The sequence below is a fragment of the Camarhynchus parvulus genome, chromosome 11 (assembly GCF_901933205.1).
Source record: "Camarhynchus parvulus chromosome 11, STF_HiC, whole genome shotgun sequence".
NCBI classification, from domain to species: domain Eukaryota; kingdom Metazoa; phylum Chordata; class Aves; order Passeriformes; family Thraupidae; genus Camarhynchus; species Camarhynchus parvulus.
Window position 1 is genome coordinate 265,880 of NC_044581.1, and position 27,574 is coordinate 293,453.

At 43.3% G+C, this 27,574-nt stretch overlaps 1 protein-coding gene across 1 annotated transcript in view; it reads right to left on the reverse strand.

Annotated features, from left to right (window-relative positions):
- Positions 1-24,941, reverse strand: part of LOC115907706 — an 83,701-nt gene extending 58,760 nt beyond the window's left edge. The window contains exon 1 of the mRNA XM_030955737.1: positions 24,689-24,941. Within this exon, the coding sequence (XP_030811597.1) occupies positions 24,689-24,739 (51 nt within the window). The 5' untranslated portion in view covers positions 24,740-24,941. The remainder of the gene's footprint in view (positions 1-24,688) is intronic.
- Between the last annotated feature and the right edge of the window lie 2,633 nt (positions 24,942-27,574).

Genomic DNA, 27,574 nt, shown 5'->3' on the forward strand with positions numbered 1-27,574 from the left:
GGTATGCTGCCTGCACTGTGTGACAGAAACTGCTGAGACCTGACTGTGTTCTCTGCCTCGGAGAAAGATCAGATGGCAGGTGCCAATCAGAGATCTAGTAGTGTAAAAATACACCATTTTCCATAGTCAGCACTTCCACGTCCTGCAAAGGCCTCCCCTGGGCAGTGCCATGGCTGTGGCACTATGAATGAGTCTGCTGAAGCCCTGGGCCACGTATATGAAGCCATAATAAAGACTACAAAATAATGCTCTGAATTATCAGACTGTGGCTGCAGCTACCAGCTACAGCTGAAAATGGAACAACAGCCCATTAGTGGAAGCAGCCCCGTTTCTGCCCTTTTCTAGGGACAGATGTTCCAGGACTGTGGTTGCCTGACTGTCCAAACTAGGCCTGGATGCTCCATGAGAGCAGATGGATACAGAGAACCAGGCTGGACCCAACAAAGAGACACAGCAACCAGGCAGAGAAGCAGGATAGATGATGTTATTTGACTACATAGCAGTTGTGGATTTACATAAGGCTGAAATACACCCCGGGGTACATGAGAAAGAGTTCAAGCATCTACTCGACAACACAAGGAAACACAGACTGTCCCAGCAGCATTGCCAAGGGTTTTTTCATTACTTTTCATTACTTTGTGTCATATTCCCTCCTCAAAGGTTATCATCAGTCTTTAGGATTCGCTTTGTGGAAGATCTTTGTGCCACAGCCATCATTCTCATCCTTCTCTAAACCTGTAGATCAGCGGGCTCCAAACTTTTGATTGTGCACCTGATTAGTAAAAAAATTTTGAGTGTGCACACCAATGTATGTGTATTTATCTATAAATTATCTCCACATACTACTGTATTATATACTTTATAAAGCGTACACAAAATTAGGCATTTACAAAGGATAAGGATGAAATAAACACTCATTGCAGTAATAATTAAAATTTATTACTGCAAAAAAAAAAATCCTCATGTGCCCTAATAGATAGTCTTGTACGTCCCACTATGGAGACCACTGATCTAGATCCACAAGGCACCTTTGAAAGATGACCAACCTTCTAAATTCTTCTAAACAATTCTGTGCAGGTGCCTCAGATTCCCTGAAGGGAAAGTGGCAAATTACTGAAGGTTGAGCCTTGGTGACATGATAGAAGGGAACCGCCAACTTTGGCATTTGTAAGGATTTCAAACGGGGCAAAAGCTGACCAGCCATTACCATGCAAAAGGTTTCCAGGAGCTGAACAGTGCAGCCATGATCTCAGGTAAGAATCTAAGCAAAACCTGCTGTCACAACAGGAGCACTGGCCCCAAAAGCTGTGGTGAATCCAGTTGTGGAGAGAGGCTCAATAAACTCTGGAGTTCCTTAGTGCTGAGCATGACACAAGGCATGGAGCAGTGCCAGGGGTACCCTTGGTGCTGGATGCCAAAGCAGCCCTGCCTCAGCTCTGGCAGCGGTCCTGAGAGCAAGCTGCTGAAGGTGAAAACCAGTGGGACCCCTTCCAAGTCTATGGCCTAGGCTTATCACCAGACAAGAGCTGGAGTTCTCTGACACAGTGTCAGGCAACCAGAACCAATACTCCTGAGTTTCTGAAGTGAGCCCTGGAGTCTGGGAGCCCTCTGGGCAGGTACCTGGGAGACAGACTGTAAAATACGATTAAAATGTTGTGTCCCCAGCTGCCTGTGGAACTCTCTGGCTCTAGGGACACTCATGGGGTGAAGGAGCATGTTAATGTGCTATTGTTTATGAAGACTCTTTGCCACAAGATTCACATGGAACTTCAGCTGAGAGAAGCCAAAGCACGACCAAGGCACACTTGCTCAGTGATTGCCCAGCTGCATTCACACACAAGGACAGAACCTGCATCTCTGACATCGAGAGAGAACCTTGAAATACATCTGTGCTATGCCACAGTTTCACAAGTCTGCGATATTTGCTGGGCATGTGACAATTCCTGTTTCAGGGCTGAAGTGTTCTACACCTTCTAATCCAATTTCAGTTGACTCAGTCAATGGACTTTTCATCATTTCCTTCATATTCCCATCATGACGGGTCTCATAAATCTTGCTAATGGAGGATATTACCTGATATCTGAGATACATTTTCCTTCTTGCATTATGATCACAATACATTTAATTTGCATTCCTTAGGCCCTGTCCAAGGCAATTCTTCTCCGTGGTTTCTGTTTATGCTCTTCATATGTACTTGTGGACAAGTACAACACTCTTCATTTATTTTGCCAAGTTAAACAGATCTAATTCTTTTCATATTTCTTCATATATCATGACTTCCAACCCTTAAACACAGTTTTACAAAGAAAAGTTATTTTAGAAATGGTGCTGCCTGGGATCCACATTTACTAATCTCTCAGCAACTCTTCCATCATTTTTCTAACTGCCTGTGCTTGGCACTAATTCAACCTTATTTTTTTGGTCTGGGTTCTCTACTGAGCAGTATGGAGAAAATTTTAGGCTTGTAGTGTAAGCCTTACATATTTTCACATCAGTCAGTTCCTTCTGAATTCACTTTTGCTATCTTGCATGCAGAAATTAATACAAAAATTATTGAGAAATTTACATTCAATTTGATGATGCAATGCTGTCACTGTCACTCTTCTCAAATACAATATAATCCTTGATCAGAAGTCACTGATAAAAATCTTCTATTTATTTTAGGCACATACCTCTCCCTGTAAGTGCAAACCTCGCATTCTCTATGCAGTACTGGTACCCTGATGCTTCCCAGGGCATTCACATTTCTGTGGCTAAGTAGACATTAGCTCTGTCAAAGATTCACCATTAGAATAAATCCAGTCTGGCTGATTCAAATTTACAGGAATAACACACCTTAAACAAAAAATTATTTTACTTCTTTAGGTACCCAGAGTCATCCACGCTTACTAAAAAGACCAGAACAGCCATCCAGGCTGCTGTCTTGGAGCAGGAGGTGCCTCATGACAGACGCGCTTTCAAGTGTAGGAGCTTTTCAGTGATTATGCTTCACAGATCATGAGCCAGGAAAATTCGGACAATATTTAACCATGTACTGAGCAATACTGACTTGAATCCCTTTTTTGAAAGGAGAAAAAGGAAAAGGTGTTCCTCACATGGATTCTGCAGTCCCTCGCTCAGCAGTTTATTATCTTCCAAATTCTCAACATTTTGCAAAAAGAATACTAAGGAATTTCTTTTACATAAAGGACACATACATGGAAGTGGTCTTCTGTTTATAGTCCTCCTTTCCAAGTGTCCTATTAACATCCCACATTGTGAAATGTTTCCATTACTCACAGATAGCCTTGTGCTGCTGTGTTTTCCCCTTTGTCAAGGCCCATTTATGAAATCAGTTCAGGGCTCATCCATTTTAGATTCCTGAGTGACTCTCCATTTAGTAATGATTTCTTTATTCTCCCCGCCCCACATCCACCATAAGCCATTTCTTATTTTGTTTTAGAATTTACTCAACCTTTTTGATTACTCTCCCCCTCTTTACACCACAAATAATCCTCAATATTCTGATTTTTACCCTATTTCCTTTCATCATTTCAAGTAAAGGTGGCTTTGTACCATCAAATCTTTGAGCTACATCAATCACCTCTTCTGTCTTGTATCTTCCTTTATCAGATGAATTAGTTGTGATGTGCTTATGATATATTTAAATCCTCGTCTGTTTTTCTCTCTACTTGCATTAGTTTTGTTTTTAAATATTTCTTGTGCCCATTTCTCTGACGCTAGTTGCTTATTTCCTTGAAATTTATCAGAATTTTTAACAGTCTTATATTTGCTGTTATGTGCAACTTCCTCACTGTGAATTCAAGGATTTACCTCTTCAAAGCTGACACAGAGCTGCTGTTTAGGTTCTTACTCAGACCCCACTGAGCTCCAAACTGCAGCTCTGACAGGGAAATTCTCCCTTTTTTCATTCCCTTTCACAAATTTCCCAGCCAAGGAGATCAGTGATGTTCTACTTCCATTAGTTCTGTTATTGTTCTGAGCAATTACTCCAAAGATCTTACTGATACAGACTTGAAGGAGTGAGAAAAACAAGAAATACCCTTTAATTACCAGGGACAAAATGAGTACCAGCACTTCAGCTGAGGATGAAAGGGACTGTTTCATGTTCCAGCTCAAATTCCTCATCCAACATTGAAGTTTCCACTAAATTCTGAGGAACTCAGGGCTGAGAAGGGTCTGCCCTGCTTCGGATCAACTTAAACATGGTTTGTCTGTCTCCATGCAGTGAAATGTGTGTCCTGTGCTTCCAGGGAGTCCTCAGCAATGTGCTATCATGTCTTATCAACACACAGGACTTATCAAGTGTTGATGCAAAAAGCCCAAAGGAACATGTGCAAACTGACTTCAGAAGAAGAAATCATGAGGAGGACCCGAGGGAGTTTATAAAGACACCAGGAGTAAAATTTGGTTATTAGAAACACTTTTGTAATGCTGAACACATCCCAGTGACCAGCAAAATCCCCCATGCACTTTGAAAGGGACAAAAGAGCATAAAGGCAATATAGTGCAGGTTCTGAAGAGGTCTCTTCCAGAAGACTGAGCAAGTCAGAAAGCACTGTCAGGGGCATTGGAGACCTTCAGTTCAGTTTGTCACCAACACAGTACCACAGCTCGTCGGCATGGCAAGAGCGGGAGAGAGAAGGGTTTTGTAAGATAAATGTATTTGCAGTGCCACACTCCCTTCTACTTGTGCTCAGGGTAGGGTTTTATTAACAAATGATTCAGATATTTTGAGTCACAGACAGACAAGTTGTTTATAAACTGATTAAAATCAGTTCTAATCCTGGCTACATCAAAAAATCTCTGCTAACATTTTGAAAATTTAAATAAATTTTGAAAACATTTTGAAAATTTAAATAAATTTTAAAAGTTTAAAATAAATTTAAACTTTTAAAATTAATAGATTTAATTTAAAAATAAATTAAAAAATTAATTAATAAATTTAAACTTTAAAATAAATTTTGAAAACATTTTGAAAATTTAAATAAATTACAAAATTAAAAATAAACAGAAAGGTTGTAGTTATTTATTATGTCAAGTAACCAGCTCCCATCCTGCTTGCTGCTGAATGTTGCTCAGGGAGGATGGCTGTAGGCTTTGGCAGGCTCCTAACTCATATAGGAGGATCAAAAAAACCAGTTATAGGGTCCTCAAGAACATTCTGACTGCTCTTGTAAGAATTAAAAAAAAAAAGAAGAAAACTCTACCAGCTAAAGCTGAGAAGATGACACATGTAAATAAAGAGAACAAGACACTCCAAGAAGTGGGCTGTGTTATTTCTCACAGTAAAATCTCTGCATGGAGAGCAATGCTATGATAAAAAATTTGCAGCTTATTGTTTATTGCTTCAGTGATATCCAGAGGAAATCTGCTTAGTCTGCAACCCAGAGGAGGATTTCCCCACCTTCTAGCTATAAAAATCTGAAACTAATTTTGTGTTCTCTGGCCACTCACAATACAGCCTCTACAATCTAAACATAATTAGCAACACTGCTGCTGCTGCAAATGAATAAGCTAGAAAAGAATCTACCTCACTCATATCTAATGCTAATTTTCCAGGGAGAAAGGGAGAGAGACAGGCAAGGATGACAAAGTAATATTTTGAGGTCAAAGCAGGCAATTTCAATTCCATTCCATAATGCCATTACTTTCTGAGCAGTGATTGCCAAAGGAGCCTCACCAGGTTAAAAAAAAAAAAGTCCGTTTACCTTTCAGACCTTCCTGGTTGTAAACTGACAAACAGGTATTACTAACACCTTCACACTGGCTGGAGCCTTTCCCAGCAGCATCCATGAACAGATCATCACGGGCAGCCCAACACCTAAAAAGACCTTTGAAAATATTTCCTATTCATGCTCAGACCTTTTTTTTCTAAACATAATAGCAACCTCTCCTGTCCCACCAAAATTCGAAACACAAGAAAACCGAAAGCAAAATATATTCCTCTACTCCTGCAGACCAGCACAAGCTATTCTTAATGTCAGGTCAATAGCAACACAACAAGGAGAAAACTTTTCAATATTAATTTTTTAAGTTAGTCCAATTAAAGATAGCACCTTCAATCTCCCTTATGCTGCATTTTCCAAACATTTTAAAACATTCAGCACAAAATGCTGATCATGAAAGAAACTGAAAGCTCGCTGCTGAGCTCTGCCAGGAGGAAAAACTTTGTCCCTAGGGAAGTAGCCAGCAATCGGACATGGGATCCAGCAAGTTACCCCAACCTCTGTCCTATTCCAAGGGCTTCCTTTAATACAATTGTTTAGATACAGCTTGATATTATTATCTCAGATCTCATTACAACATTGCAGAGAGCAGACTGTAAGTCCTGAATTGAGAATAAAGAACAGGCTGCAAAATAGTCAGTTTTAATCCTGGCTACATCAAAAAATCTCTGCTAACAACAAGGCATCTTTGCTTGGAGTGAGGGGCAGACAAAGATAACAGGAAAAACAAGGCTGATGTACTATCAAGGAACTGCCAAAAAAGGAAAGTTCAAAGCTTGTCTCCCAGCACCATAGTTTGTCAATTATTTCCTCTTCCTGTTTAATATATCACTTTTTTTTGGTATTTGTTTAAATTCTAGGCAGCAAGAATGAGAAATCTTGTAATTTTCCTTAAAAGCCTCACATACTGAGCACCACTAAATATTTGGCAAGATAAATGACAGAGCTGCTCTAAAGGAATCATGTATTCTAGAAATAAAAAAGATACATCTGTTGTCTCTTTTGTCAATGTGAAAGGTGAGCCACATAAAACATGGGATAGCAAAATACTGAGGACTGACAGAAGACATGCCCATGTCAGTTCAGGTGTAAGGTTATCCCATGTCCTTTCATTTCTGAGGATCTGACATGCTTCGTTTTTCAGAAAGATGTGCAGGAGACCAAAGTAAAGGTTATTAGATCTTGCTGATCTGAAATCTAGGAAAAAAAAAAAGATAGCTCTTAGCTTTGCACACGGGTGTTGTTTGGTTTGACTCTGCCGGGGACTCAGACACAGCCTGGGAGGCTCGGACGCCAGCCAGTGCCCATCAGAACATCCAACCTTTGCAGCCAAGGCTATAGAGGTGCTTCACAGCACCACTTTTCACCCTTTGGCCAGTAAAAAGGCCATGACTTTCAAGTCACGCCCTCCTTGGGACAACACTCAGAAAGTGCTGCACAGGACTTAGCAAAGTGATGGATCAGGAGAGCCAGAACCTGAAATTTTATGCCCCAGAAGCAGCATGAACAGCTGGTTGAAGACTTTCATTAGCAGAGATCAAGTAGGGACATCTCCCTCACTGCTGAAATGGTGCTGCATACCAGAGTATCCCATTAGCCCTCCCAGGTGGGAAAAAGGTACCTTTTTTTTTTTTCCTTAATAAAAGAACAAAGACCATTGATTTTTCTGTTTATAGAGGGCAGGCAAAACCAACTCAGGTAAAGTCCTCCTTCTCTAGTACTTGTTTGAGATACACTGTGTGGTTGGGTTCTTGCAGCTGAAAAAATTGCATCTCAAGCTGTGAAGCAGAGAGTTCTCCAGCTCTCATCTGTCTCAGTGCAGTGGCTGCAGCAGGAGCAGATCTTGAGGGACAGAAACTTATTTTCTGGAGGAGAAGGAGGGTGGACACCTGACACAACTGGCATTCAAGTGAAAGAAAGAGATTGCAAGGCTTTAACCCATTACCTGATTTACATTATTATTTACACTATTTTACATTTAAAGTACAAAAAAGTATTATTTCAGCTCTTTCCTGGGTGCACATTGTAGCACACTGACTGACCACTTTATCCCTTTGCAAAGGGTGGCACAGACACTCCATAAATGTTTACTCCAGAATTAAATATTTTTGGTTCAGTTTGCATATGACTCACTAGTAGGCTCCCAGGTTTGCCTGGATTATTTGTTACATTTATTGAAAATGTACATACACTAAATTCAGTAAAAAAGCAAGGATCCTGGAAGACTCCTGTTCAGTAAACAGGAATGCCAATATCCTCCATGCTAACAGTACTGACTGAAGTAGTTTACTTAAGAGGAGGAATTAACTCCAGTGCAGTTTTTCTGTTGAATGTCAATAGACAGCAGCACGGAGAAAACTTCTTTTTTTTTCCTTGTTTTTTACTCTTGGTTTGGGAAAAGGAATCTTTGAAAGCAGAAAACAGCAAAGAATATAATCAAACACACCAGTTATCAATGGATGAATTCTAATATCAATTATTAAAGATAATTCTAATAGAATTATTGCAGAAGATGGACTTTTCACGGAGGAAACAGAACAGGAATATACATCTCAGATCCAGCACCCTCTCCCTTGTGCAGTGCAGGCAGTGGGATGGGGCACACTCCTCAGGCTGAGCAAGTCTCCACTGAGACCTTTTTTCTGCCAGTGTATTGTCCGTCAGGAAAAGGCAGTGCTGGGGAAGAGGGGGAAGACCCTCAAGCATTTCTCCCCTCAAATTATCTGTCATTTCATTTTGCAGATGTATCATGATGAAAATATCACCAAACATCTTACCAAAATAAAAGTGTTTAGCTTTGAGAGGGGCTGAGTTGCCTCTAGGGGAGGCAGAACAGGATCCCAGTGTGCATGGCCACAAAAACAAATGTCCAATAGTAAAGATATTCTGAACTACTTCAGCTAAATATTTCAGTGTAACATTTACAGTGTTATCTACTAAGTTAGAGTTCCTGCATAGGGAACTCTGCACTTTAATGTGTATTTCTATATTAACTTAATATTAATTTCCCATTGAGTTTTAAACTGAACTAGGAAACACCAATTCTTTCCCATTAGTACTCTGGTGAAGTATTTTGAATCCCCTGGTGCATATTTAGTTCTACCTGTTGATGTTTTTTCCTTATCCCTTCATCCCCCCAAGCTAGCCAGTATTCCTTCCTTGCCATCCCATGTTAATCAGTCAGTTATCAGTGCTACCTGACATCTGTCCATGATAAAGAAGGGAAGAAATGAGGGGTGGGGGGAAGCACTGGGGCAGCTGGGCAACATGGAAAGAGACTTCAAATAAAGAGAAAGTTGATATAAAGAGTGAAAACCTTTCTCCATGTTCACAGAACACAAGAAATGGAAGTATGAACTGTAGTCCATACATAGTGAAGGGAGATTTAGATTAAATAAAGGAAACCCCCCTCTCTCAAATAGAAAATGTAATTAAGCACTGGAATACATTTCTCTAAGCATATCAATCGCCTCCAGAAATGGAGGAATCTTTTATGGTCCTTCTCAGATGTAAATCCACAGACAAATCCTGGACATCCCTTTCCCTTACCTTTCAGAGATTGTTCTTTACTATTATCTTGCAAGATAACCAAGTCTGATTTTTTCCTTTAACAAATGCTGCAGAGTTACTAAGTCTTTCGGTAAAAGGAATTGCTTGTCTAAGGGACAGCAGTGCTCCATAAAAGCTGACAGCTCCTCTGCCAGGGTTGCCAGAAACAGCGTGGGGAGAAGAAGCTTTGCCTGAGGGACTTGCAGAATAATCTCCTTGTGCCCTCCTAGTCTCTGGCCACTGGTATCAGGAAGAATGGCAAACTTCACAAAATTGTTTTAAAGGAAACCATCAGAACCTAAGATTTACTTTTTATTATAACTCTGAATCTTACCATATTCTTCAGCTGCATAAAATCCTAAAGGCTAATTTTAAATTGGGGGAGAAAAAGACTCCTGTTTACTAGCTTTGGTCTTGAGTTTTGAGTTGTATCAAATGCTTTTCTACTTCTGGATATAACAAAGACCAAATAGGAATCTCTCATATTTGTATTTTTGTGCACTGACAATCTTTCAAGCAAGCTCGAGTTGTTTTGGCAGCTTACAGCATGATTTATCTGTGCAGAGAATTCTCCTGTTCAATGGGACATAGAGAGGTTCTGCTGCAAATTCTTTTAGAGGAATTGCAGGATAAGCAATGGAGATCAGTATCTGATCCGATCAGCACTGTGGTAGTTAAAACACAGAGAGAAAAACAACATTGTTTTGTACTTTGAAACCTGTTTCTAATCAGCTGAGCTACTCCTATGGGGTCAAATAAAAATGATTAGCTTATTAAAAGCATAGTTTTGCTATTTAATAAGCAAAAATGATTGAAAATTCTGTTCCAGATCCTGATAATTTTAGTGTTTCTAGTTAAGCCTACAAAATTGCATTCATTATTAGTGTCTAGATTCATTAACAATTCAATTTATAGATATTAATGCTTATAATGCATGGTTCACTTGCCAAAACTTGAAGAGAAATTGTTTCAATTAGCTTTCATGGATCATGGATCCTACCGGCTGGGTATTTTTAGACAAAAGATACAAACACATCCCCAAGCAATACTAATGCACAGCTGGGATCCGTATGGAAGGTCAGCTAATGGTTTAAAAGGAAAACCAGTAAATAAATTTTACATAGAACTGTGGGACAGGAACAGAATCAATCAAATATTTGCAGGTCACACCCCTCCCCTTAAAAACACCACAATTCCCTGGGCTGGATTTTTAAAAATAAGCCATGAAATACAAGCTAGTGCCTGGGCTAAGGGATATTTGTCAGGCTGCGATGAAGCATGCCAGGTATGCATGGGCCCAAGGCAAACTGCTTCCTTCTCATTTTCATTCAAACTACATAATTAAAGTCAGCAACGATGCACCACTGTAGCCATTTGAGAGGATTGTAGCCAGGGAGAGAACTGTGATCAACATTTTATCTTCTTTCTTTAGCTCTGTTACAGCCAGGGAGAATAGCCCAACACCTACACAAACAAATTTGTGCTACACCTGCATACTAAAACCTGGCGAGAGGACAGAAGGGAATCCCGGGTAGCTGGCCAGGTGCCAGGGTCAGGGACCGAGCCCACCGCTGTCCCAGTGAGTGCAGGAGGTCACAGTGCCACACTGATGCCAGCAGGAGTCACAGTGCCACACTGATGCCAGCAGGGCCATGCAGCCCTGGACAGACACACAGCCAGCATCACTGGGCTCCACAGCCTGCATCTCATCAGGACAAAAAAGTTACTGGGAATTGTTGGCCTTTGATATTGCCAGTATCCTCCCTCCTCTGCTGAGCACTGGAAGTTTCCAGTGCTGGGATTTAGTGCAGCTAACACATGGATGGTGTCCTGAGGCACGTGTGGTGTTCCTGAAGTCAGGGCAGGTCCCCACAGCCTGAGCTGCCTGGCTCTCTCTGCTTCCTGAGACCTGGCACGCCAATGCCAGCTGAGCTGAGCTGAGCTGAGCTTAAGTCCACACCTGCTCACAGCACCGTGGCTTCTCTCCCATCTGCACATCTGTCTCCTAGACTCAAAGAAAACTGGTATTTCTGCAAACAACTTCAGTTTGTGACTCTCCCTGCTGAGAACAAGGTACACTATATTCCACGGATATTGAAGATGCTCAGTATTTATCCAAGCAGCCTAACCAACCATTCTTCCAAAAAGCTGGTCTTTGTTTCAGAAGTGTCTATACAAATCAGTCAAGTGATTTCTTTTGAGTTAGCTGATTTTTGGAGAGCAGACGTCTGGAGGGTGCTGACCACAGAGGTGTCTCGCAGGCATCTCACTGCTGGGCTTGAGCATATCATTTATTTGTAGGGCAGTAGTCAGGCCCCCACTAAATTCTTTGCCAGTGACATGACAGCATGTGCTCAGCTGGAATTCCTCTGCAGAGAAAAGCAATTAAGAAAAAGATTTAGAGAAGTAACACCAGCCCTAAAGTTGTGTGGAGCCCAGTCTGCAGAGCAGCAGCATTAGCATGAACTCACTGCCACTCAGGGCACTTTTGGGGCCAGCAAACTTAGAGGTACATCTTGATTCAATGAAGGCAAAACCAAATTACTGATCTCCCAGTTTTACTTTATCCTAAATTTGGTACCAGAGAACAGATCAGTGCTCAGTTCATGCTTATACCTTGGCAAAGTAGACAGGATGAGAAAGCCACATGGCCACTTACATTTACACCAGGTCTATTGCAGGCCTCAGAATTAATATAGAAAAGTCATCTAAATGAATGTTTTTAATGGCGTGATGCATCCTCAGCTGCACCAAGCAATAAGGAACATAAGCTCACACACCTTAACATGCAGTATCCATGCTCCCAAATTCATTAATTCAAGACTACAGCTGGAAAAGTATTTGAAAATAGTCAACACATTTAATAAGAAAAAATGCCTCAGAAGCCCATCAGTAGTGCAGTGGCAATGGGAGCCTGAGTGCCAGCAGCTGTGCTCAGCCCCAGGCCATCAGCAGCACTGGTCAAAACCATCACTCCTTTGGCTTCAAGAGCCCAGAGCCCTGACTTCCTTTGCCATGGAGAAGAGAGAACAAACAGATTCCAGTCATGAGAAAATGCTGTCCTTTACCTCTCCCACTTCCCACGAGCATGGCTCCAGAGCTTTCCTACCAGCCTCTGAACATGCTGGCTATTGCTCTGACTGTGCAGAAGCATCTTGAAACCTTCCAGTGACAGAGACTCCACCACATCCCTGGGGGTGTAGTGGCTCTGCCTACTCCTAAGGACCCCCAGATCTGAACTCCGAACATGGGTAGGTAAAGACTGAAATCTGGTACATCAGTTCCCATATTTAGGGTATTGAACATCAGTGACACCATGCTGGGTCCACCTGGAAATCAAGAAAATGGATAAATAGGCTCAGAAAGGAAAAGGACTCTCTACTGCTGGGTTTTGTTTAGGTTCAGCATTTTTGCAGTTTTATAGGTTTTGAAGTCATATATCCAGATCAATGCTGAAAACACAGGAAAAAAATCCTCTAAGTTCTTATTTTTTGACTTTTTTTTCCTCCCACCACATGAGCAATTTAATAAAGTGAAGTTATTTTTGGCAGAGAGTACTTTTCACCAAGAACTGCTTAAATGCTTTTCTTGAGTTGTTTCCTTTTGTCTTTTCTAAATTCAGTGATTAGTTTTACAACCATCAAGCTTCTGCAGCTTTAACTCTAAGGTTATATATTCCTCCCCTCTTTAACAAACTCCACTTAGTTATTATCAATAACTAAATTAATTTTTGCATTTTATTTTTTGCAGGAGCTGCCTGCACAGGGCAGTGGTTAGAGGCAGGAGGTTGACATGGTGAGAGGATGATGGAGAAGGAACAGCAGATATGAATTAGATATAGAGTGATTTAAGTAGTGGGACACAGGCGAGACCGACAGAAGGAAATGTAAATGGGCACAAGCCAACAAACACCTCTCTTTATTTTCTCTACCACGAATTAAGCTTGCCCTCTTCTTCGCAGAAGCCTTCAGCTTTCCATTGTGCTGCCTGTTGTGACATCCTTAAACTGATCTTTGGGTCACTGACCCTTCTCAAGGCCTGCAGTTCCCATGATGGCGATGTGGAGGAGGAATTGTAGTCGGGTGTGTTGTGACCACACGACAGCACAAGGCACACAGGAGCTGCAGTCATTGACTTGAGCTGGCAGATATTTGGCACAACACTCAGACTGTCCCAGCAGCTGAGAGCATCTCTGCAGGAAGCAGGTTCATTCCTCCCTGGGCTGCTGCACAAGGCTCCAGATAATGACACAAAACAGGTGGTGAAAATGAACAGGAAAAGGAGGAGGATGATTCTAGAAAAGGTTGCGAGAGTATCAGATAAGCTGTTATGAGACGTGAAAGTTATTGTCCTCTGGAGCTTCTTTTAACTTTATATCTGTCCCTCAAGAGAATTCCTGTGGTGAGCTCAGTAGGTCCAATCCCCATATTTTATGCATTTTGAAAAACAGAATGGGATGCTCCAAATATCCTCATGGGAAAGGTTGATTTTGGTTTGAAAAAAAAAACAAAAACCAAAAAAGCCCCAAACCAAAAAATAAGGAAAAAAAAAAAAAAAAAAAAAGAAGAAAAAAAAAAGAATTATTTGTGGCAGGAGTGCCTGCCTGGTTGAACAGCCCCTCTGCCTTCCTCTCCCCTCCTCTCAGCAGCCCAGACCAGTGCTGGAGGCAGGCTCTGTGCTGGTATTTGAACTCAGCCAAAGGAAGCCACTTCCTCATTAAGACATACCCAAATATGGCAATAACATGGAGAGCCAAAAGTAGTAACAGATTTATTATTACCACTATGTGGAAATAATGTTTTTTCGCTGTTACTCAATCCAGTTAATTATCCATGCAAAGTAAAGTTATTCCTGGCAGCCACAGAGGCAGAGCTGACTTGGTAATGGCTGGGGATGGAATGGTTGTTATGCAGGAGGAGAAACTAAATAGTTCAGTAAATTAGTCCAAATACATACACACTGGGATTGGCCTTTAGAGATTCAAAATAGTGAATTCAATGCTTTTAGGCTTATCATACTTTTTATTTAATAGAGAAGTGTCTGATCTGGGACTGCATCATCTCCCAAAGACTCTACAAAGTGGTAATTTTTCAGCATGCCCTAAGGGTAACAGGAAAAATTACAGAAAGCTTCAAACCATCCAGCTTCCACAAGCATCCTGCATCCTGGACTTCCACTAGAGCAACAATTGCACAGCCAGTAAGGAACACTGGTGGTTCTTGAGTACTTGGAAGGGTGTTACAAAGCACACCACCAAAGCTTCAGTGGTGCCTGATGTCCTTGAAGGGAGTAAAAAGCTGAGTGAGTGCAGCACCATCTGCACTCTGCACAATGGGAAAGACGACCAAAAAAAAAAAAAAGAAGCCATAGAGTGGAAAATCCCCAAAACCTAGAGAAAACAGGAGCTGAAAGTGAAGAAAACCACAGAATTTATTCAAAAATTTTATTTGAACTGTCCACAGGCACAGTGATTGTATAAACACTAAACAACAGGAACATAAATGAACACTATGGGAAAAGAAACTGCTGACATTTTTACTGCAGGAAGGACAGACCACCAAGAACAGCCTGACTCAAACACCCAGTGTTGGTTCCCACACCAGAGCTGTTTGTGTTGGCTCCAGCACCCAGTTCCAAGCAGAACAGTAAGAACATGCATTCTGCTGATGTTTGAATAACCCCTGCCAACAAATTGATCCCCCAGCAGCCAGGCTATACGAGATGGGGTGACATAAGTAAGTGTGAGAGAGCAAGAAAGTAAAATGAAAAGACACTCAGCACTCTTCTTCCAGCATCAGTGTTCAGTGGGACCTCTTTCCTTTTCCCTTCTTTAAAATGGATTATTTCTTCCCCCAGTCCAGGAAAAGCATAACCCAAAAGGGCATTGGTAAGCGTATGTAATGTACATGCAGGGGAGACACGGCTGCCCAGAAACAGAGATTCCACAGATGGTAACCCAGAGGACAGCCTAAATCAAGCAAATCTCTAACTAAGGTGTGGGAGACACTTTCTGAAGAAGAGCTGCATTAACCCCAAGTAGGTAATTCCAGCTGTTGGCTGGAGCCCTGCCCAGCAGCCTCCTGCATTCACCTGGCCACCCTGCTAGCCCAGAACCTGCCTCACAAGGTGCCTGCACAGGGCACTTGTAACCAACAGCTCCCAATCAGTGCCATTGCCGCTCCTCAAATTGCCCAGGGAGCAAACCTGAAGAAAACATGAATGGAATTGGTCAAAAAAATAATATTACATTTCTTCCTAGAAAATCCTGCTCCCTTCTCCCAGAAGGAAGCCACTTAGCATGGAGGACAACACTGACTTCTGAACACACTTTTTCAGATACGTTAATTCTTTTCCTTCTCACACAGAGCACTGGTTTGGTAGATGAGCTCATCAGGATGTGTGCACACCATGCCACGAATGCAAGAAAAACCAGAGCGAATAATTAAAAATACAGTAAATTTATAATTGTTTAAAACTGCCATGCCCCAGCATAGCCTATTTCCTGAAGAGATTTAATCCTTTCACTATTTTCAGCCTTTTAAAGACTCTTAATATTAAATGGAACTCTGTACCTTTAGTTGTCATTTTCCATCTTGCACAAGTAAACCTTTCCCACAGTGTCTTTTTAAGTTATAAATAAAACACCCAACTATTTTCTTTTTCCCACAGATGAGAACATTAAAACATTGACATTTTAATCTGAGACAAGAATGAGTTGTGTCAGCACGCTGCTTCCAGCTACAACAACAGAAAACCCAAGTTTAATTAAAGACAGAGTGGAAAAGCTGCATGGTGGTGTCTGAACCACGGATGTACAGCAGGCCCTTGCTTGCTCACCAATTTTGGGCTCAGGTTCCTCTCTGGGCAACTGCTGGTCAGGCAAAATATGATTGAAAAGGAAGGAGAGGGAGGACAAAAAACAAACATATTTTCTCAGATATGAGATGCAAAATGTGAGACTAGATAGCTGAGAGTAACATACATCACAAATGTTACCCAGAAAACAGTAACAGTGTGGCACAAACAGCCCTAACACAAACGTGCAGCAGAGGCCACTCACAGCCACATTGGCCCTGCAGCTTTGATGCTGAGGCTGAAAAACACCTGCATGTGCTAAGCCTGTGCCTGCTCACAGCTCCCAAAGAATCCCTCACAGCAGCACTGGGACCCCTCACAAGGAGGGCTTCTCACAGGTGATAGCCCCCAGCAGCCCTTGGGCACTTCTGTTGCCAAATCAGGAAACTAACTTTTATTTTTCAGTGTTAGAAATGGTATAAAAATGAATGCAGACTTGTTCTGCACGTGATACCTGCCAGGAGCCATCAGCTAGGTGAGAATTCTTCCTCCAAACTGACAGTGTGGTGACCTTGCAGTCTGCCTTCTCACTCGGTCAGCCCCAAACACCGAGCCAGTCTCTGGGGTTTCATTACATCACTGAACCAGAGCAGGGGTGCCTCGTCATTTGTTTAATAATGGACATGTCAAAACCAAATAGGAGGATCAAGGGAGTAAGATAAAGATTTTCTGCAGTAGAAGTGAGACTTATAATTTCTAAGGAGTTAATTTTGTTAGCATTTCACATCTGATGTTCCTCTCCAAGTACCTAGAAGTCTCTTAGCAATGTGCCTCTTCATTCTCTTTAAATATGTCTGTCCACAGCCTTGTCACTCGCTGGATGGAGAGGAAAATTTCTGTGTTTGATCTTGCACTCTCACAACTTCAGTTCCAATGTAGAAGGTTAGTTCAGGCTAGCTGATATCCCTAAGGCAGGAGACGAGGCAAAGGGAATAAAGTGAGTTGTGTAAATTGGAACAAAATGGAAAGTAGATATCCAAAAAATTAAATAAAAGATAGAAGAAAAAGTACAGTAGCAGTGTTACCAGTTGCAGATCCCAAGCTTTGGAAGATGCAGCCATGAGTGCCACAGAAGTATCAGACAGTACCACCTCTCCCATTTGTACACATACCGAGCACCAACACAGGCACCTGTAGCACCTGATGAACAGGAAGCCAAAAAAACCTGTTCATGGGGGACCTTTGAGAGCCTGGAGGTGATTTATACTCCTGCTTCCACCCCCAGAGATCAGGGCTTCCTCTGGATTACAAATGGACACTCAGTCTTGCCAATAAAACCAAGCTGGCACACGCATGATAACTATGCACCTGGCAGAAGCTATTTCCCCTTGAAGCTTGTTAATCTGCAGGTGACAGCAAAATAAAACCAATCAAATAAAAAGGATCTCTCACTATCCAGTGGTCAGGTCAATCAGAACTACTAAGATGCTGCTCCATAGTAAAAACAAGGTAAGCACAAAGGGAATTTGGAAAATAGTAGTTTTGCTCCTTTCATTTAACTTCTGCGCAAATAAAAACACAAATAAAGTCCCTTAACCACAGTACATAACTGGGTGGGCTCGCCTCCCCCACACATTGGGCTGGCAGATGTTGCAGCTGTGTGTACAGCATCAGGTGTCACCCCCTTTAGCTGACTGCAATAGTCTAAGGCACTCTAAGCTGCTCTCTTCTGCCTCCATTTCCCTGCTCCCTTTTAGTGCCTGTAGCAGTCTGTGGGACTCTGACAGCCCCAAGCAGTGTCGTGCTCAGGTCACACATAACATGGCATGGCACCATCCCATGGAGCAGAAACACACCAAGATCTGAGACCTTCCCCAGCACGTACCACAGCCTGTAAATGTCCAAGTTCTGCACCCCCAAGTACCCCAGCTCTGACATCCCATCTGCAGTAGTGCCTGGGAAGGGTTGTCAGAAATCCAGACTTGCTAGAGATGATTGCTCTGTCTGTTAATCAAAAAACATCACCCCCAAAGCCTCCAGACACTGCTATGGACTCTGGAGCAATGAAGAAGAGTTCACAGAAAGCATTCTCTCCACATCCCCAAGAATCAATATCCACTTGGTACAGTTCACTTGGATTCTATTTTTAAAACTGTTTTTACAGATTACCAGAGACAACAGTTTTCCTTCCTAACATATACCTTGGAGAAGAGCTTGCAGAAAGTAGTAAAAAGCTACTATGAATATACAGCAAATAGCACAAACGAATCAAATGATATATTTATTAGTTCCTTAGCCTTCCAGAGAAGCAGCAGATGGTATTTGACAGAGGACATGTACTGCAGCAAGCGCAGTGCCAAGAGCAAAGTGGGCCTTTCTGCAGTATCCTGCTCTCCCTGGGATGTGCTCTATGCCAAGGGCTGGCACCACAGCCACAGAGCCAGTTGTCACAGCTGAGAAGCACCAGTGTCCTCCTGGCATAGGAAAGTATTTTACAAAAACCTTCAAGAATCCGATGTCAAGATACTTTACGTGACCCTGTAGATGCTTCATTAAAAAGCCAAACTCTACAGCACAGAAACGAGTAGGATTGCTGCTCTTGTACCACTGCATTTCAAAGAGAACCCTTTTCAAGAGGGTAACAGAAAAAAAGACATTTAATAGCAAATTTTATGAGAGAAGGATAAAAACCAGGTAGTTCAACAGTTCCTGAAATCCCAGTGGTGGTCAATAAATCGACTTCTGCTTCACATTATATGAAGAGGCTGTACTTAGCAAATCACTGTGTAAGCTGCCTCAATAACAGCAATCCTGCTATCAAGTTTACTTGCAATGAGTCCAACAAAGAAATTAATTTCTTAGATGACAAGAAAAGGTTATCTAGAACTGGGAAAACACATGAGACAAAGATTTCCACTAATAAAACAAATATCAGACTCAGAGCTGAATTTGAAGCTATTTTTTCTCTGAAATATTTTAAATCCCTGTAGCCCAAACACTAGAGCTACAAAGAAAACAAAGAAAATATCCTGCAAACTGCCCTGCTAAAAACACGAGGAGAGCAGAACAAGCCACAGCTCTTTTCAGTACGTGAGTTACTCCCTCAGCTCCGCGCACGCTGTTCCTTGAGCAAGGCCAGAACAAGAAAATATACTACAACCCAAGTTCCAGACTTAAACACAAACCTCACTTTGAGCTACCAGCTGATTTACTCCCCAAAACTTCAGTACAATATACTTTCCAGAATTTAGAACATGCCCTTTTCACAAGTACGAAAGTGTTTCTCATGACTCCAGTAAGTAACAAAACACACCTTCCTCATCTCATCTTACTGATTTTATTGATCTGTTTATTCCCAAGACATTCCACAGGTATCACCCATCTTATTTTCCAGTTATCAATTTTTTTCATAAATATTTCCACAAAAGGGCACCACTTTACACTACGCTATCCTTTATTCCTCTCACTGTAATATACACCCTTCTGTTATTGCTCTCATTTCATAATCCTCATACTTGTCTATGCACATCAAGTGAGCAAACTGACCTGATTTATCCACATGCCCACAGGAAGTCAGCCAAAAACATGAGACAACACAGAGGTTTGATTTTGAAAGTCATTATATGAAAAAGTGGACTCTCTGTCTCTGCTGCCCAAAGATCTGCACCCACAGGTTCTTACAGCAGCTCAATCCATCCAACATGCAGGAGCTCTGTGATCAATCACACACCTGGCACCGGGGCTGGATGGCTTCTATGGTGACAATACTGCACCAGTAGAATCAATTTCTAGAGATTTGCAGTTAGTTGTAAAAGATTGTTGAATTTCTCTACTTCACAGCTGCAAAGATTAACATCAAATTTTAATCAATTCCAAACCAAAGCCGTGTAATTCACCTGAAATAATAACAGAAAGAGATTTAGACCATCAGCTTCTGTCTGACATCCATGTGACCCCACTGCCCAAACCAGTGACAAGTCACATCACCTCTAGTGCTGCTGTTGTGGCTGCTAAAGCAGGGGACCTCCAGAACCTCTAGAAAGGATTCCTGCAAGTCCCACAGGAAGACAGCTGACTCTGCTGGGACAGTTACATCTTGAGTGAGTGGCTTGAAGTAAGTCACATGGGGAAGAGTTAAGATCTAGGTTTGAATTTCCATAGTGATTAGAAGAAAGAGCTTGCCTGAGAAGGTGTTTGAACCATTAATGCTAATTTTTGGTATTCTTTGGAAAACAGGCTATTTGAGATGACAGAGAGAAACAATAACCGGGGGGGTGGTTTTGCAGGGGCAGTGCTGTGTTGGTTTGTTTGGTTTTTTTCAGATTTGGTGACATGAGTAGCTACAGTCTTGTCTGTGTGACACTGATGGCAAAGCAACAGAATGGCCAATACAAGACTCTGGCTAGAAAAAAAGTGAGAGGGTAATATAGGATTAGTGACATGAATTTTCAGAAAATAATATTCTTACACTAGTGTGGTTTTTAATTAAATGCTTATTGCTAATTAATAGCACAGATATAGCAGGTTTTGTGTGACAGTTGACTTGATGCAAAATGACATTTGATTAAGAAAATCAAAATCAACATGACACATCAAGTGGGCTAGAGACTGATAGGCCTCAGAATGTAATTGCAGATAAGGCCAAATACTAAATAAATGTTTCCAGCTTACAGCAATTAAATATCAACACAAAAGAGAACAGTTTCTTTTATCCCACCCTCAAGAGCTTGACCCTATGTTATGCAGCAGTTTTGTCTATGCTCTGGAAAAAAAGGCACAAGATATTACTGAACAAATTTACAGATTAGAGCAATGAAAACAAGGATCAGTGGTAGAAAGCAATTTAGTTTGCCAGACAAAGACTGGAACAAAGATCCCCATTTTTAATATAGCTAAATGTAAGAAAACATGCCTAAGCCCCACTTCCAGGCTGGCAGCCTCTCTTGAAAGCAGGTACTCTGAAAGGTCACTGTAGAAAAACATTTGTAGGGAGCTTCAAGGGCGATGCTGAAGGTAAATAGGACCATGGAGATAATTTTGCTTTCATATTTCCTCCAAAGCCAAAACTACACAAGTGAGGCTTCAGATAACAGTTGATAGCAGCTGGTGACAGAAACTCACAATTGAAAAAACCCAAACCAACCACTCCCCTAGAAAGCTGCCAAAAGTTTGATTGAAACAGAAGTAAGGAAGTATTTGGGCATCTCATGCCTTCCTTGAAGGTCAAAATGGACAAAACTCAGGTATCTGAGAGACAGGAAGCAAGTGAGACAGATGCCAATTCTACTCACAGTTCTCTGAGCAACATCCTCATGTGCCAAATAGAAGCATTCAAGCTCTCCTGCTTCCTCCCTTCATACCTTGTCTTTGCAGAATATGCAGAGCATTAATATTTATGACCTTAAAGGGAGCTACTCACACACAGTGAAATGAAACCTCTTGCTTTCTTCAGCAATTAAATCCCACTGCTGCATGTCACAGCTTTCTTCAGCCGAGGTATGGAAGTGCCAGGTAATGCTGTGACCTCACTCACCTGTTACAAAACCTCTTAGCAAGCATTCTGCAATGCCCCAGCAGGTGACAGTCCCATGGCAGGGCATGGCCGTACCAACTGCACCCAGAACATCTGCTGCTTTGGTCTGGTCATGAATATATAGAAAGGAGGAAGAAAAATTTATCCTGGATGTCTTTACATCAAAACTCACGTCACCATTCTTGGCTCTTTCAATTTATCCCTCCACCTTCATATAAAATTGTATTTGGAACATCACATGCAGCTGAACAACTGAAAGCCTGAAACACAAAAGCTCAAGAAACATAATACAAAGTGCAGGAGCACACAGGAGCATGTCAGAGGTGAGGAACTACAGCCCTAGCTCCCAGTTCCCTGCCTGGGATTCCCAGGTTCCCACCTGGCAGCAGCTGTCACCCGCGCTGAACAGTGCAGCTGTGATTCTGGCCACCATCAAGTCAGGTACAACACTCCTCCAGCAGCTGGGATCAATCAAGAGCTCTGACACAAGATCTTTTAAGCACACTAAGGGGAGATTTCTGCCACAAGAAGTGTTACACCACAGGACCACCTCAGACATCTCCAAGCCCAGTTTCTCCCAGCAGAGCCCCCCTGCCCATGAGCCAGGGCCCCGCTGCAGTGGATAGATTTGTGGTTCCCCTACCTGCCACCTTCCAACATCAATGCATAGCTTCAAACTCCAAAGGGACATGCAAAAGAAAGCTGGGGGACAGAGAGGAATCAATGTCAAAACAAACAAACAGCTTTCAAGTGATTTGGGACTCTAAAAAGGAGGGGATGTATTTTTAGCTGCATACAAGCAGCTCCAGGTGCTTTTCCTTTGTCCCCATGACAGTAGGTAAGTGAACACACCTGCCTCACCTCGCACCCTGCTGATGGTAAACACGAGGTCTTGCATTCAGGTTACAATGTGGAGTTACTTCAGAGCAGCCCTGTGCCAAAATAGCACATTTCTGAGGGATGCAAAGGTATTCAATAAAAAGCTTTTAAAGGCATATTTTTAAACTTGCAGCAGGAAAGCTTTTCTGTGTCAAGACAGTAATTCTTTTAACAGCATTGATCAAAATGTCATTCTTTTATGAGTGTACAATACCTTTTAATGGCATACAACAAACCATTAGGGTTCTACACCTCCGTGCAGCACAGAGCTTACTGGAAAATCAGCACCACTGGCCAAAAGATAGCCGCTGGGTTTTATGCCTTTCCTAAGGCAGAGGTTCTTCCATTCTCTGCTGCACCCAAATACCCACAAGTCAAGTGACCTCAAAAAATTAAGTCAAACTTCTCACCACTTTCACCAGAGCTTTTTCCCTACATATTTTCTCCAAAAAATGCCTCTCATAAACACAACAAATATTCTGGCTCTTTCTTTTCTTCACCAGCGATCACACTTACCCTAAGACAGTGCTGACGGAGGAACTGGAGGGGGTTATATTGAACACAATGGGTTTGATTTTCTGAAATGGGATGAAGTGCCACCTGCCCTTTCCTAACACTGGAGTCTGGGGCAGAATCCATCTACAAATCATCTAGCTCTTTTTAAGTACTGCAACCCTTCAAAGGGTGAGAGTACTGGTGATTGCATTTGCTCTGCTTGAATGGAAGACCAGCATGGGCTTTCTGTATGCATTCAGCACTTTACAGCCTGATTTTAGGTACAAATATCAACAGGAAAGGGAATGATTTCCATCAACCCACATTCAAGGCTTTTCCTGTCAAGGGCAAGAGAATATTTATGGGATTTAATCATCACTGTTAACTGAGCAATGGCAGCAGCAAAAGAGCTGCATTTCACTCTTCAAAATACTTCTGGATAGTAGCAAGATCTCAGCTGCTTCTGGAAGTGTGAAGCCATCAGTACAAAAAAATGAAAAAAACAACTCCCAATAAAACACAAGGTAAAACTATAAATCAAAGACAGGAAAACTGACTAGAAAAAGCAGACAGAAAAGAACCTGAGGTTCTAAAATCAAAATCTGGAGTGAAATTAACTTCAGATAAGAAAAGTTTGAGGGGCTGCTCGTCTCTTACATGCTCAGAAGCAGCTCTGTGCCTCTGACTTCCAGTTATGAGATGTTGCTGTAAGTTTTCTCAGTCTCATCTAAAATTTAAAAATCAAAGTTAATTTTTTTCTTTAAGACAATTATTATAAGCATACACAAATTCAACTCAAACAGGACAATTTATGCTCCAGAAGATGTCATTGTCTCAGTCAGAACACGACAAAGCCAATGGTGCTTACATCTCCCCAGCTTTCACTGTTAAACCTATGGTCAGACACAGAGAGGTCACCCTCCAAAAAACAGGACTGTGCCACATGATCCAGCTAATAACCCAGACCAAAACCTGGTCAGAGTCAGAACTTCATACTTATCAGGGAATGGTTTCTCATTATCACATACAAGGAGAGCTCAGAGTTGTTCCTTCTTGGTTATTGCAGTCAAGAGAGCAAATAAACATTCAAGCATATGTTTGGGGTTTTTTAAACGAACAGGTGATTTTTTAGGTTATCCAAACTATATCAACTAAGCCCCCTGCATTTTGCAACAGCAACTAATTTCTTGTTGACCTACACTACATTCTGTGCAGTAAACATTGTGGCAGCATAGAAGAGCTGTTCCTCTCTTTTTTCTTCCCCATACATCTTGATTCAATAAAAGCAACTTTCTGTTTCTTTATCTCATCAGTGATGTGGAGATCAACTAAGGTTTTAAATTAAGGAGGTCAAACAGGACCAACACAAGCAGGACCCCATCTCACTGAGCACTTCAGCTCCTGCCAGCTCAGTGTTTCCCTGTAAATCTCCACCTCTGAAGGCTTTTAACAATAGGTTTGGTGTAGTTTGTCAGAAACTACAGAGATGCATTTGAGCCCGATTTTCAGCAAAGAATCAGACGCGACGATGTTCCCTGATGACTCTGCCGCCACCTTTGGGAACCTGCCAGTGGAAAGTTTCGCACCCAGGAGCTAAAGGAGTGACCGCCGTGCCCGTCCCCAGCGAGGCTCTGTCCCTCAGCCGGCCCGCTTCCCTTCAGAGCGCTCAGGCCCCTGCCCGGCCGGTAGGACCCTCCCAGGCACTAACCTGCTCCGCAGTGTGGCGAGGCCACGTTTCCCCAGGACCCTGCTCGCCCATTGTCTGTCCCGGAGCGGCGGCGGAGGAGCAGCGCGGCCTGTCCCGTCGGGAAGGGAGCCTTGCCTGCGCCTCGGGCGCTGCGGAGAGGGGGGAGGCCGGGCCGGGGGAGGCCGGGCCGGAGCTGCCCGGGCGGGCTGTGTTGCGTCGGGCTGCCCGGGGGCACAGCGAGCCCGCAGCGCCCAGAGCCCGGCCCGAGCGCCGCCAGCAGCGGCAGCGCCGTTCGAACGGCCCGCCGGCCCCGCCCCCAGCCCCGCCCCCGACTGGCGGGGCTCTCGCCCAACCCCGAGGCGGGTGAGGGTAAGCCCCGCCCCCTCAGCGACCAATCAACGCTCGGCAAGGGCGGGGGCGGTGCCCCCTGCACACGCGGAAGGCCTCACGATTCCGCGGGTTCCGCAGGCTTTGATTAACGTAAAAACTGTCCAATAGAAGCCTGGGTTCCCGCCCCTGAATGACGGCGATTGGACAGCAGGGAAGGGGCGGGCCGCTCGGCGGCGCCGGGGAGGGGCGTTGCCATGGGGACGGGCGGCCCCGCAGGCCCCGCGGCTGTCCCGCTGCGCTCTGGCAGCGCTGCCCCGGCCGGCCTCCGGGACTAGACCCTGATTTCTGTGTGTTATAAGCTGACGAAGGAGTTGCTGCTGCCTGTGAGGCACACACAGATCTTTTTCGAGATAGGGGAAGTCTCCAAACCCAAGAGATGCTCGAGCTTGTTTGCTGTGCCCTGTGAGGGAAGCAGCCAGTTTGGGAAATGGATGTGTTGCTAAAAAAGCTGCCATTAGCACAGGTGGTGTATAAGCCAAGCTTTACATGACTCAGACATTTGTTCTTGAGACCATATAGAAACCAAATTGCTGTAGGCAACAAAAGAAAAAAATGCACAGACAAATGATAAATCATAGGAGCAAGGAACTGCCTGGCTGTTCCAATGCTTGGTGGAAAAGCAGGAAGGGAATGGAGCTCAGTGAAACCCTGGAGATGTAAATAACTACAAGGGAGCTACGTTTCCTTGTTGGCAGGATGGCTGAGCTCGGATTGTCCAGGCCCTGCTCTCAGCGGCTGACCTGGGAACCAGCGTGAGGCAAAGCTTCAGGCTGTCATCTCTAGGAGGAAAACAACGCCAGAAATTCACTTCCTCCCCTGCTTGGAACTGGAGTGTGACTGCAGAGCGAGAGAATGCTTGGAATTTTGGCTGCTGTTAGAAGAGGAATGAAGTAAACCAAATATTTTTGTAATAAAAATTTAATATCCTTTTTTTTGGCTTTGTAATCAAAGCAGCTTTCTAAGCTATGCGCGCATGCACAGTAATCCTCCACTAATCCTGCTCGCCTCAGGCATATGAGATGCTACAGAAATAACAAGGCAGTGCATTCTACAGAAGAAACTTCTAATTTGTTTTTGTCTAGCTCAGCATAAGGCCAAGTCCCAGGTGCAATGGACCATCACATGAAAAATGTAACAGAGCTCAAATGTAAAATACTCCTGCAGCCATGTATATTGATCAAATACCAGATGGCATGAATGGGGTAACTGTGGGATGGTGTTGGGAATGGAAGTCAAGGTCTGGATTCTTTTTCCAAAACAAGATACCATTTAAATTTGTGAAATCCAGGGAAACAATAAAGAAAGCAAGAGTTTTGTGGGTGTCAGACCCTGGTGAATGTCACTGCTAGGCACATTACAACCATATTTCCTCCAAATTTTCACTACAACTCTTTCTCCATCATTCATAACTTTGTAATAATTTTCAAACCAGAAATTTTCCTATTTTAAAATACATTTAAAATGCTTTTCTCTTAGTATTCCTTCAGCTGAAATGCATACAGGTCAAAAAATTGAAATTAGGAGCAGTGGCAATCCACACCAATTTGTGCTTTTATGTAATTTGGCTTTGATTTGCCGCTCATGGGTATATGAAATGGGGATTTTTTACTGATCTTACAGTTGGCTGCTGGTAGGTGTAGCTGATGCCTCCGTTGGGGAGGATCCTTTTCTGTCTCTTTTAGGGCGCGTGAATTCCTCTGGTCTGCAGGAAGGCACACGGGCGTGCCCTGTTCCACTGGGCTGGTGTCGAACCTGGTGTCCTCCAGGGCTGTCAGGGGTCTGTTAGAGGCCAGCTCTGGGTTTAGTTTATTGTAACTAATAGACTAAAAGACCCATCCTAGTTTGGAATCGAGCCAGGGCGTGAAACTGAAATTGCTTCCTCATAAGTGATTTGCTCCAGTTAGTGAACTGAGGGAAGCATTCCCGTCCGTCCTCCTGGACCCTCTGTCTTGGCAGTGTTATAAAATATACCCCGACCAGGGAGAGGTGGCAGGATGCCAGAACAATGCATAAAAACTGTCTTTCCTGGAGAGAGTCATCCAGCAAGTTGTCAGCAGGGACTCCTCTGGAAGAGCCCTGCGGTGGCACAGTGAGCTGCCAGCAGCACAAACGCGTGTGCTCGCAGCCACCAGCGACACCAGAGCTGGCGCTGGGCCAGGAGGTGCGTGGCTCGCTGCCACCGTGTCCCCCCAGCAGGCACAGCAGGCCTGCGGTGCGGGGAGCAGCTGCTCTGACCCGCAGCAGGGCAGAGGTGCTGCTGGCCGGCCAGGGAGGAGCACCAGCCCTGCCCGGGTGGGAGGCACAGCCCCGGCCTGGGAGCCCCTTGTGCGCCCGATCCCTCCTGGAGCAGCTCGAGCAGCAGAGCCGCCCCTGCTCCTGAGCTGGCAGAGCCTTTCCCTGCAGCACGGCTGAGCGCAGCAGCCCGGCACAGCAGGCACAGGGGACACCAGCCCCTGGCAGCACTGGAGAGGCTAAACACTGGAGCCAGGCTTCTCCCTCGTGGGCACTCCAGGGAGC